At 37.0% G+C, this 13,282-nt stretch overlaps 1 protein-coding gene across 5 annotated transcripts in view; it reads right to left on the reverse strand.

The window, feature by feature from the left end:
* celsr3 (cadherin, EGF LAG seven-pass G-type receptor 3) overlaps positions 1-13,282 on the reverse strand; it is a 112,720-nt gene that overhangs the window by 73,396 nt on the left and 26,042 nt on the right. For all 5 annotated transcript variants that reach the window (XM_014001759.1, XM_014001754.1, XM_014001760.1 and 2 more), the window contains exon 3: positions 11,479-11,767. In XM_014001759.1, the coding sequence (XP_013857213.1) occupies positions 11,479-11,767 (289 nt within the window). The remainder of the gene's footprint in view (positions 1-11,478; positions 11,768-13,282) is intronic.

Genomic DNA, 13,282 nt, shown 5'->3' on the forward strand with positions numbered 1-13,282 from the left:
GAGCTGCTTCATGGAAGAAGAGCCTCAGATTAGACTGTTAGCTTTAGCGTTAATTATAAAAACCAAACAGCCTACAGTATTTTTACAGTCTTTATTTTACAGTTAAAATAAATGTTTATCAAATAAAGTCTAATGTTCCAACTAATCGTGGATCCCTTTAATCAATGCACTGTAGCTGCCTATTTCTCTACATACTACTTTTGCATCTTAATCCTTGGTTCAATGTAACATATGCTATGTGCATATTAGAGTCACGGCCAAGTGAGACTATTTTGCACTCGTCTTCATTTAAAAATCTCTTTAGCTCTTCCACTACAAATGCTGTTCATTTTCAATTCATCTGAATTCTAATTTCTCTGTTCTCTCACTCCATCACAGTTTATTCATTTGTCCACCCTGCTTTTTTATTAGCATTGTGTTTCCTTCCATCACCTCCTTAAATGTGCCTTCAGGCAGCCCGCATCTTCTGTGATTTAGCTGACAAACACACTCTTTCTCACCCCGAGGATGCACACACTCACACCGACACTTAGTCAGACATCCATCAACTTACAATAGCCCAAGGACATTTAAATTATCACATCTGTTTGTGCGTGTTTGGCTTTCTCTTATCTCTTCACCCGTTTTACCTTAAACATATACTCCTCTCTGTGGGTGCACACAACAGGTAGCTAATTAAACCCAGAAACACACACACACACAGAGACACACAAACTAACACAACACCATATTTCTGTCGTTGAAACCACTCATCCAAAAAGACCCTTTCATTAATATTAAAATAAATAAATAAACATTAATACTCATGAATTATGCGTGTGCTGAGACCTTACTGCAGAGACCAACAAACACACTCCTATAAACTCACCTACACACACATATACTGTTTATTATGCACTGACGTACAGCTCAGGTTGACAGACAGCAAGAAAATAAATTGGCTAAAAGAAGACAAACAAAAAATGCATATCTACAATATCAAAAATAGAAAAGGGAAATCTAAAAAAAATGCAAGTCTACAAATAAAATGCAACCATGGTAAATACAAGAAATAAAACAGAGCAGATAGTCTCAGACTCACTCAATAACAATGATTTTATTTCTTGCCGTATTTATTGCTTACGCATGGACTTCACTTCACCAAGGCATTTACACCAGTCTGTGGCAAAAGGACACAAATACAACAAGAATAGAAAAGATGGTGCAGTTTTTCATTTACTCAGTACTTCAACACAAAGGTTAAGCCATTAATAAACAGTGGGGGTCCCATGGCAAGAATGCACTTAAAAATTTACTCTAAAACGCATCCGCTTCGTGCCCAGATGGGTTTTAATGAGCAGACTAAAATGGAAATGAACACACCCACACAGGCAGGATGGCATTTAATAGAAACATGCAGCAAACAAAGCAGCACACACTCTGATGTATACTGAAAGATGCGGGCCACATGGTGCAGACAAAGTAACAGGTACAATCATTATCGGACTTTTTACTCCACTGCACTGCATCAACTAACAGCTCTGCAGATCACAGTTTTCTACACAGAAACAATCATTCTGACAGCGTATGTATTTAGAACCCTGATCGTTTAAAGTCCAGCTGCAAATAGCAATTATTTTTCTAGCCCGACGACTAATGGTTGTGTCATTAAAATGTCAATAAACACAGCTCGAGTTGATGTTTTTTTTGGCTTGTAGTGTTTGTCAAAAGTCTGAAAATCTCATTGGAGCTGTTTCAGGTTCTTGTTGCAAACTTTGAAGTCAAACATAAAACGTTATCCTGCTCTGTAACAAATGGTGCAGACTGAAATGATTTATTATAAATATATTGATATGTCATTTTAAAATTTGGGTCTACACTCAACGCAAACAAAACTCTCAGTTTATTCCACTAAAAAAACAAATGAAAGTTCGGGTTGGTCTACTGTTTATCTGCATATTTTACTCAACAGGTCTGTGTAAGAAAGCAACAGAACATGATGGCTTTTCTTTAGGCGCTGCCATTGTTGACCAATTTTCATTCATTTCGGTTGTTTTTGTAGGTAAAAACTGCACGTAGTAGTTGGAAGACATTCACAGACTTTGCCTAAAATTGTTTAATTTAAGGAAATCAACAATCAATACGTCAGCAAAAGTGCAAACATTGTTTTTCACTTTATGATTCTTCTTTATGTAATAGCATTGAGTATCTTTAAAGTGGCCATATCCTGTTTTTTAAATTTTTCAAATTTAAATCCTTCAGTTGGAGTCTATATAAACTGGAACTGCAATGTTTTGGTCTGAATTCCTCATTGTAACTCGACAAGCCCCTTTTCTGAGGTGTGTCTCAGATCGACTCGTTTTGAGGCTGTCTCTTTAAATCCAAACAATGTGCGTAACACCCCGCCCCCCTCCAGCCACCAGACCGGTCCATTCCAGTTTGATAGAGGGGTTGACGACTAGATAGCGGCACAGAAACATTTTATTTACAAATTAATTAAAATATGTTAACAAGGGAAGACTTGTCCATCCAGCCTTACATGTTGGATTCAGAGTCTGACCCAGAGCCAGAGGAGTCCAGACCTTATTTGGCTTTTCCATCACAAATTCTGTGACATAAAAGTTCAGAAAACATCAAAGAAAATAGAGAAAACTGAACAGGATGGAAAAATATGTCCCAAAAATAAAAATAAAATAATCTATGCTGCACCAGAGGAGACTGAAAAATGTATTTAACAGATATAAAAGTGGATATTGCATGCCCTTTTAAATAAAAGTAAAATATCCATATGTTTCAGTTGTAAATAAATTTTTATTTCAAAGTAAATTTGACTGTGTATTCTGGGTATTATCTCCATTAAGAGCAAGAAAAACCCTTTTTTTTACTGTAGACACTCAGACAATGCCAAATTATGTTCAATGAGTCATAACAGCATACACATGAAGCTTTCCACTAAACAGCCTTGCACACAAAGAATAGGTCTCAAAACATCTGACACTTCAAGCATTAAGCTTTTATTTTTTAAAAGCAGAACTATTTTCAATCACTTCTATTATTTTCCTCCTCTTCCTCTTGCTTTTACTTCCTTTTCCTCCTCCTTTCTGTCTTGGTTCCACTTTTACATCTCTAACAGCCTCAATGCTTTACTCATCCTTTCTCTTCATCTCTGTTCATATCCTGGCTTTTCTTTTTGTCTTTTCTGTGTCTGCCTTAATGCATTCACACCACCCCTTCATTCAAGCAAATGTTTTATTCATCAAAGCCTGCATTCTTCAACCACCCCCGGCATCTTAGCTTGCTCCGCCCCGATCGCCCGTCCCATCACCCTCCATCCTCCTTCGCCCCAACACGTGGTGCGTCCCCAGGGTGCGACGCACACTCAGTCCCCCCCCCCCCCAACCCCCCCATTCCCTCCTTCTTCTCACATTGATTTTGCGTGCATCCATGTTGCTCCTGTTCTGCACGCAGTGAAGACAGATGTACCTTGAAGGGATGCTGAGTGACGTGTAATGACTCAGACAACTGCTCATTTGGAGAATTCCATTTTTAAATATCTTTAAGTGTATTTCCAGTATATTTCACCCAGATTATTTGTCATGTTTACTGACCCCTGCAGCACTGCGGGGCACTAAATTTATTATTTTTGCGATGCGATTAACCCGGAGCACAAAAAAAAGACTGTCGTTTATGTTCTAAAAGAAAACTTTACCAAGCAGAGCTCTGACTTCATACTCAACAATATTCTGATTGCTACCAAGGTTACATTACGACGGTCATCGCTGCCCTGAAAATCAATATCCATAAAACACAGGCCACTGTGACCCCAGAAATTAGAGACATAAATGGGGATGACGTCAGGATGTGGAAGTGACCGGCCGACAGACTGCAGGACGGTATGTTCTAAGATGTGTCGTCCAGAGGAAAGCTGCTGTCACACAAAATCATGAGTTCTTCTATTATTCATTTAGGTGATCTCACAGTGAGTCTCCCTGGAGTATTTTTTTTATTCAGACTTCACCACAGAAAAAAGGCCTAAAGGTTTTCTAGAAAATGTACAACTATCAATTAAAATCTTTCATCTCACATTTGGAAGAAAGAAAAACAGAAGTTAAACCTTTGGTTTATAAGATTAAACAAAAAATAAAAGCTTGTAATGCATCTGCATGTGTTTTGAACTGAACCTTTCATATCTGCAGTAATTTCACACTGTTGTTGAGGGTGAGGGTTATTATGCAAAATCAGTTTTGTTTAGCTTTATGTTATATTCTGTCACAGTGTTGCTTTGACTCATTCCGGCATTTTTGAGAAATCCAATCTCCTGTGGTACCCATGAGGAGTTGCCTAAACGCTTGTCGTTACAAAGCTCCGCCTATTTACACAAAGCTCCACCCTGGATGTCAGTCTGCAGCTGAGGTCTGAAGCATTGTTGTGAAGACATGCTGAAATGGGAGCTTCAGAAATGGTAGGAAGTTCTTAAGGAGACAGAGGCCAATTTCAAGATTTTTAGATAGGCTATGATTCAAAGTCAAATATATTTTTGATATTTAGCATTTTTATAGCAACTGAAGGTAACGTTACTTGATAGTGATGTAGAACTGAAGTATTTGCCTGGAAAATACATAATTCTCCGTTTAAGAAGTCTTGTCTGATCAAGAAAATGTACAAATTTTCCATTATTGCACTTAAAACTCTGGCGCCTACAGTGCCTGTGATGCAATACTACTAACAGCCTTACAGGAAATATGTATTTGACTTTAGGAAGTTATCAGATGGTCTCTACTTTGAAACTCCATATCACATTAATTTTTTAAAGCCTCAAAATCTTTAACTCTAACCAGAATATTTTAGCTCAAACTTTCTCAATCTCAAGCAATCTGTTTTCGTTCTGCCTCCTCATCCTCCTTTACTGAGCTTTGTTTGCTTTTTCTTAAGGTGATGTCTCAGTTTCTCCTAACCCAGTTCTTAAAAAAATATTTGATTTGCTCATAGACATTTTTCATTTTCCACTTGTGCATGTACTATTTTATTTATTTATTTATTTATTTATTTATTTATTTATTTATTTATTTATTTTTGGTTAAATATTTCATATTCACAGTATTACTATTTTTTGTGATATATATTGTACAGTTCTTTTAAAACTATCTTTTCACTCCCACCGTTTTGTTTTTGAAAGAATCCCATCATATAATCATTATAAACCTCTTCTTGTCTCAATTTCAATAAACATGTATCTTGTATATTTGTGCACTGTGGAAACCAGAGTACCAGGAGAAAACCCACACAAGCACAAAGTACATAAATATCTCCACACAAGACTGTAGTACTGAAACCTTATAGTGAAGTGACAGCACTGACTAATTCCTCACTTTATTCTCTCTTCCTCTGAATTTCTTTGTTTATTTTTTTAATCCAAATTACTTTATTCAAAGTTTTTACGTTTTATCTAAGCCTGCGTCTACATCTCATATCGGCTTTAGTTGAAAAGCAAGATTTGTTTTTATCACACAGCTAATATACTCTTCATGTGTAATCTGTTTTATCACCCTGTCTGCTGGAATACATTTCACAGTGTAACATGCATATTTAGCTTTATCACACCCAGAGCTAATCTGATCTCTGCCTACCACGATTCTCCTTTGTTTTGTTCTGTTTCTCACAATCACCTATTCTCTAATTCTTTCAGAGTAAATTACAAAAAGCTCTGACACAGCTAACAGAATAAAAACCTGTCTTTGTTCTTTCTTTTTCGCTGCTCATCACTGGACGCTTTAACAAACTCATTCAGTCTGGGTCCGAGCTTCTACCTCTCTGTGCGTCCCTCATTTTCTCTTTGCGTTTTTCCGCTCTGTGAGGCATATCCTCCACATTACAGCAGCTCTAATCCTGATATTGTCTTTACTCTGGAAAATAATCACAGATCTGTGTTTTTGTCTACTCCACCTTTTAGATTTTCTGTCTACCAGGAACATCTCTAAACCACTGGGTGCTTAGGTTCATAAATTATGTGCTGCTGTTTAATATGTCAAAATGCTAATAAGAAATAACGCAGCTGAAAAACTCTGCAACGCTGCAGATGACGTTTTGCAGAGAAGGTGAAAAATATTTTGTTTTTAGAACATTTAGATCTGTTGCCAAAATGTATTTTGAAATTGAAACAAAAATTTAATCTGCACTCACAACAAACTTTAAAACAATTTCACGTTTTTACTGAAGCAACAACGGGTTTGATTTTTGCTGATTATTTAATTTATTATCACTCTCCATCACAACAAGGTTATTGAGTGTGTGCAAACAGATTGTACATTCCTTTAAAATGTTGACATGAATTGTCGGAGTCGACCCTAGCTGTCATTATGTTCGCAAAATACTACAAAAATTGCGGGACTGATCTTCGCAACCAGAAAAATGGCTACAATTCTCATAATTCAAACCATCTTGCCAACATTCTGTCTACAAAATTAACAAATGTGCTTAGTTTATTACTGTGGCATGTGTCAAATTTGTATTTATGAAATCTTTTTTCTCTCATTTTCATCTTTTAGTAGCCAAACATTCCTAATCTCAATGTTCACTGTATAAACTAAAACATCAGTTTTAATCTTAAACTACAAATGTTAGTTTATCATGCACTTTGATTCACAGGAAATTCTTCTAATTGCCCGAACACACAACTGACTAAGTGGTGGGATTAAAAACAGCGAGTCAGATTGCTCCTAAGGCATCAGAAATCCTCCGTGGCTTTCATTTACTAATATAAAATACCACAGCAGCTGTTTCGTTCCCTCTTAAATGAATTATTTAAGTTTGCAAATGTCGGGTCACAAGGAATGTGCAAAAGCTTAAGATGTACAAAATATATCAGTGCGAGAGAAAATGCAACATACTGAATGTTTCTGACAGCAAAATGTAATGATTTTAATACATTTTTATTTTGTTTTCTTATTTTGTGTCTAATTTCTCTAAGGCACTTAAAGATATGAACAGGTTTACTGTAAGTACAAGTGAGCTGCTCCTGGTCAAATCTTTTATTATTATTAAAGTTACGCATGAAAAAAACACAAAAACCTTCTGAAGTACATAAGAACTTAAACAACACATAAAAGTTTTAACTCAAACTCTTGACTGTCTTTGGGGATTTTACTTTTGGTTCCCACAGATGTAATGTTGCACACTTATTATTAAATCTATTTGTCCACAAGAGGCACCAGAAATGTAGAATTCATGTTTGAAATGGCCGTCTCACAGCCAAACACCAGCGATAGGAGTGTCCCAATACCAGTTTTAATAAAACCAAGTAGCCTATGAGTACTTCAGCATGGGCATTTGCCAATACCGAGTACTTATTGAGTTAGAACCTTAACATTACACAATGACTTTAAAAACTCATTTGTTTTATTTATAACAAGGTGGCTCTCCAATATACAGTATACAGTACTGTTTAAATCTTTTTAAAATAACTAAAACAGCATATAAGATTTTCTTTTAACTTTTATATGTTTCATTAGCATGGAACTGAGAAACTAACCTATTCAAATGAGCATTGAGGTTATTATAGGTATCAGTTCTGTGTACTGGGGCATTTTGAACGAGTACAAGTACTTGTAAAAATGCTGGTATCTGACTCGATTTGGATAGTGGTATCTGTATTGGGACACCACTATCGTTAACCCTATTAAAAAGAGCCAAAGCTTAGTTAAACCAGAGTTAAATGTTTTTGGTGGAAAATCTTCTCCCTTCTATTGTTCAAGGTGTACTTTGTCTTATTTCAGCTCCAGTAAAATATCAGCACAGTTGTTCACAGATCAAACCTGATTTAGATTTCCTGGAGAGCTATTGTGTTTTTGAGTGGAAAAACTGTTACGACCTGAGCAGAAAAATAGTTTCTTGTAAAAACCCGGGCAGGATTAGTTCCTGTCTGTGAGAGAGATCCATAGAGTTTAAGGGAAAACCAATTCAAAGCCACAAAGAACATATCAGAGGCGGATAAGGGCAGGCTGCACTGGAAAAGGAACGAAGGAAAAAAGACAGCTCAGTTATGAGATGTCCGGAGGTTTCTGTGTGTTGCAGAATCAATTCGTCCCTGAGTTTTCCTCGTCATCCTTCTCCTTTTTCCTTCCACTTGCCCCGCGGCGTTGACGAGACACTACAACTCTCGACGCCCACGCAGGAAGAGCACAACAACAGCAGTCCAGACCCCGTCTGATTTACCCTTTTCTTTCCAACCTCTCATCCTCCATCCCCTCACTCCATTTCCCCTCGCAGCTTCATCTCTATATTATTCCCACTCAACTCACCCATCTCCCTCCAAACCATATCAGATACCATCTCATATCTTCCTCTATTTTCTCCCTCAGTGTTTTCCAGCCCTGCCCTTCAATCCATCTAGTTTTATCTTTTATAACAGAGGTAGAGCCAGACTATTTCTTCTAAGTTGGGGTTGTTTTAGCAGGGGCACATGCAAATATAAAAAAAAAGCATTTTAAAGTTCAAGATGACTGCCACAGTTAATTTCAAAAGGCTTTAATTCAGCTGCTTTAAGAAATACTAAGCTGAAATGTTGTGTGAACATAGCTAATAATGATCCAAATAGCTAGTCACAGTTTATTATTCAGCTATATTTAAGCATGCAAAGCTGAAGATTAGTGTAGAAGTAGCTCAACACCGTTGAAGAAATTTAAAGTTATTAGAGGTTAGTACTGATGTTAAAAGCACAACACTATATTCTTAGGTTTTCCTTTTTGTAATGTTGACAGTGTTTAATCTATTATGCTTTGATTGAAATAAGTTCAGTTACATGTCCGAAATATGTGACAACACATAATCAAACGTTGTGATGACATTAGCTGAGGATTTTGTCTGAATGCCTGCGATTCAGCCGTAGGTCAGTAGGGGGCGAACGCAGGCATTGAAGAAAGTGTATAAATACACGAACTTCCTGTTTTTCCTGTAGTGTTGGTTTCCTGACAGCTTGAGTGACAATAAACCTCATGCAGATCGAGAATTCTGGTTTTGTATGGCTTAATTCCTTCTACAAATCATTTTATTTAACAATTGTGTTTTTAATATCAACTTCAGTTTATTGAATACGAATTTTCTTACACTGTTTTTACCAAATTCTCAATGACAATAAATAAATAAATAAATAAATAAATGAAAATATGGCCACCACAGCTAATGTTAAAAGGTTATTATAACTCAGCCATTTTAAAATTTATTGAGAATATATTTGTTGTGGAGTGGCTAAGAATGATCATATGCTAGATGCTAATGCTAATCCCGAATTAAGCCAACCACTAATGCTAATGTTAATTTTACAAAGGGCTATAATTTAGTCATTTTTAAAGATACATGCCTGAAAATTTATAAAGCACAATTGTATCAGAGAAAAATCTCAAAGTCTAAATGCAAATACAAAATCAAGGATCCCCACTTGTCAGTTATTTAGGGGTGGCACCTGGGGTGGCCAATCAGGTGCCACCATGGCCACACCTCTGGCTCCGCCTCTGGCTTACACGATTTTTTTTTTTGAAATTTGTATTTTGAAGTACTGTCTTTTTTTAATGTTCTATTTTTCTCCTTTAAGGCTCTGATTTGTTAATATTTACAAACTTAAAGCACAGCCCTATGATAAAGTTAAATCTTCACAATCATTGTCAGACCACAAATATGCAGTTTAGAACACAAAGAAACTGATATTATTTTGCCTGTATCCTATCACTCATGAACTGTGTAGTATTTCAAAATAAAAAAAAATCTTCTTCTAGTGGATGTATCCCACAGAGTCATCCAACTTTTGTGGAATAATGAGCAAAAAAAGGAGAAAAAAATCACAGTGCTCTCACTTCATTAATCATTATTTCACCAGTAAATCCAATAATCTTAAAACTCACTTTCATGCATTTCCTTCCTGTTTAAGATTTTATTACCTCCTTCCGCCAAATGCTTCTCACGGCCTCTCAGGTTTCTCTCCATTTCTTCAGCTTTTCTGACTCCTTCCATCTCTCTTTCACTTCACCATCATTCTCTGCTGATTTCCTATCTCTCGGCTCATCTCTTTTTGTCTGTCTCAGTGGGAGTTTCAAAAACACTCTCTTTCACCCATGAAAGGGAAAGTGCTGCTTCACTCCCCCAGCTCTTTTCTAATCCAAAATAAAAAGCAACGTGAAATATCCCCCAGACTCACAAACACTCACACGAACTGCCATTCGTAGCATCTATATTCTGCTATAACAAGTCAGCGTCGGAGGCAATGCGGCGATATGAAGAGACAGGAAAGAGGACTAAAACGAGCCTGGTGGATTGGGAAAGGTAAGAAAGAATGAAGAGTTTGCATTAGTGTGTACAAGTGGGGAAACAAATAAATAAAAAAATTTAAAAAAAGAAAAAAGTGAAGGGCTATGGTGACTCAGGTAGGTGTGTGTGTTTGAATGTTTGTGTGTAAAAGGCTGTTCAGGAGGAGGAAACTCTCCCAAGAGACAGAGTGTGTCTGTTTGAATTGTTTAGCTCAGCACGACTAAAGAGACAAAACAGAAATGATCAAAAAGGGGAAATCAGTACAGGCTGTGAACAAAGAGGCAGTTTTGGTTCACCAGGGTGGAGTTAAAGTACAGTAAACGCACATGTTGCTCTTTAAAACTGCCTTTTTCTTTATTCGGTCAATTTGTTTGATCCAATAATGTTACAAAAAATAAAAAATAAAAAGACAACAAGGACTGAATGTTACATGTAGGCAGTACAATCTGGTTATTTTGTTATGGCCTTCAGTTGATGTTTACAAGTTTAATAGGAGAATTCAAATTTCATTTGATTCTTTTGAAGATTTACTGACATCATGCTGCTCGTTTAATTAAACTTTTTTTATATCCGTGTCATTAAGAGGTTTCTGTTTTTAAGGTCCTGCTTCTGATTCATGGTTTTAGTGTCCGTTCTTTGGCTCTTTTTAGCAACATGTGTCTTGTCTCTAAATTACCTCACCCTTGTGACTCATCTCTCATATACATTACTAACCTTTTATGCTTTTGTCCATTCTGCTGGTCTTACTGCTCGTTCAGCACTTTTATTTCTTTAAAAGTTGGGCTCTCTGACCATTTATCAAAAGAAAGTCTTTACGGAGAAAACTAATGGAACTGATTGATTAGATTTGGATATAAAACTTAAGGTGTAAGAGACTGCACATACATCATCTTATAGGCATAAAAAGCTTGGTGTAATAAAGAAATCACATTTAAAGGTAAAAAAATTAAGAGAAAATCTGACAGAGTCTCATATCTCTACAAGTTATAATTTATACAAATAGACAACTAAACTGAAATGTAATATCAGTATTTTTAGTTAGATTTGGCATATTTGACTATAAATAAATAAAAAAAATCCAATATGGAAATTGTGTTAAGTGATAATTGCTCATTTGACATCACTGTCACCAACTCTTCAATCTACACCACTCGTACAAAGATGAGTGTGTATACGTCTTTGCACACTTCCTGTCACTCTCACCGGTGTAGTCTTCACGGCAGATGCACGTGTAGCCTCCTTCCCTGCGGGCACACACCCCTCCGTTCAGGCAGGGGTTGGAGTAGCACAGGTTGATCTCCGTCTCGCAGTAATCGCCTGTGAAGCCCACCGGGCACCGGCAGCGCAGGCCCGCGATGGGGTGAATTGGCCGGAACAGGATGGAAGGTGAAGAAATGAAGGGGGCAGAGCTGTTGAAGCGCAGCACTGAGATGCACTTCATGTAGTTCTGGCAGGGCTCCCGTAAACACACGTTGTCATCGAACGGCAGAACCTGAAGTGATAGGAGAGGGCAGATGAAAGATACGGGATCAACCGTTTTTACTCAGAAGACAAACAATAGATAAGAAACACTCTCGTGTTTCAGCCTTTCTGAGGACAGTTTGCATGTTCTCTCCATGCATGTGTGGGTTTTCTCTGAGCTCGTCCTCCCACAGACTTAAACCAATCACGTTAAGCTAATCAGGAACTCTAAATGTTCTCTAGGTGAGTCACAAAGTGAAAGGAGTTTGTCTCTATGTGTCTCTATGCGACTTGCGTCTGTCCAGGGTGCACAGTCTCTACTAGACATGAACACCAGTGACCCCGCCGACCTGGAAAGGAAAAAGCGGGTACAGATAATGGATGAATGGATAATAAATTTGGTTTTCTGTTGCATCTGTTCTTGGAAGCAACATATAATGTGGAAAAGAGTTGCATGGAAACTTTAATGGCTCCTTAACTGGGCTTTACTGTGAGTCATAAGGAGCACTCCTGGAAAAATTAAACCCCTTATGAAGCTGAATCAATACAACAATGTAAGTGCCGTTAGAAGCCAAAACATTCCATCAAAAAGACTAATTAGCCAGCCTCAAAACTTTCTGAGCACTATCAGTAAAATGAACTGTGTATGTAAAGTGGCTGCATTGACTTTTGAATTGACATAGATGTAAAGAACTCAGTACTCAGCTGAGGTCTGTGTTTTGTTTCTGTGCTGGCTCAGACTTGTCCAGGGGGGTACCCTGCCTCTTCCATTCACTGCTGCAAACAGACACCAGTATGCACCCCTGAACAGGATGAAGGGGGCACAGGAAGTAAAATGATGGAAAGATGGGAGCTTACATCTATCAAAGCATCTGTTTGTGTGTAACTGGAAATGTTCTGGGTTATGTAAGCATCTGTGTAAGTGATGTACATGTGTGTATATACAGTATAAGAGCATTCATGCATGGCAACATCTGTTTTGTATTATTCTCAGTTTTATGCAGTGTTCCTTTAATAATTGTCTTGTGATGCATGTCTGGTGAAAGAAAAACTGCACTGACAAAAAAAGTGTGAATTTTTTTGTAGGTTTGAAACTATTTCTTTCAGTGAAAGAGTCAAAGGTCAGTCACAATTTAGCCGTGTTTCCATCCAGCTTTAATGCGCATTTTGAGAGAACTTTTAAAATGTTGCGAAAAAAGAAATGCGCATCAGACGTGTTTCCATCAACTGGCTTGGAGCAAATAAACCAGGCTACACAATGTGTAATTATGTCAGATGTTACACATGGCTGTAGTAAACAGGAAGTAAATTTGCAAACTTGCATGGATTCACATTTCAGGACAATGCTATGGGGTGCCATTTGTAAAGTTATACACAGTCAAAACTTACCACCAATATTTTTGTTTTATTTAGCCTTTTATAAGAAAAAAAGAACAGAATTATTTTTCAGTCAGTTTTTCACCATATGATTCATACATTTATAAATGTCACAGTTTATAAACTAAATATTTAACTTACAAATTAAATATTTAGTTAACAAGCTAAA

The sequence above is a fragment of the Austrofundulus limnaeus genome, unplaced genomic scaffold (genome assembly GCF_001266775.1).
Source record: "Austrofundulus limnaeus strain Quisiro unplaced genomic scaffold, Austrofundulus_limnaeus-1.0 Scaffold10, whole genome shotgun sequence".
In the NCBI taxonomy this organism is placed as follows: domain Eukaryota; kingdom Metazoa; phylum Chordata; class Actinopteri; order Cyprinodontiformes; family Rivulidae; genus Austrofundulus; species Austrofundulus limnaeus.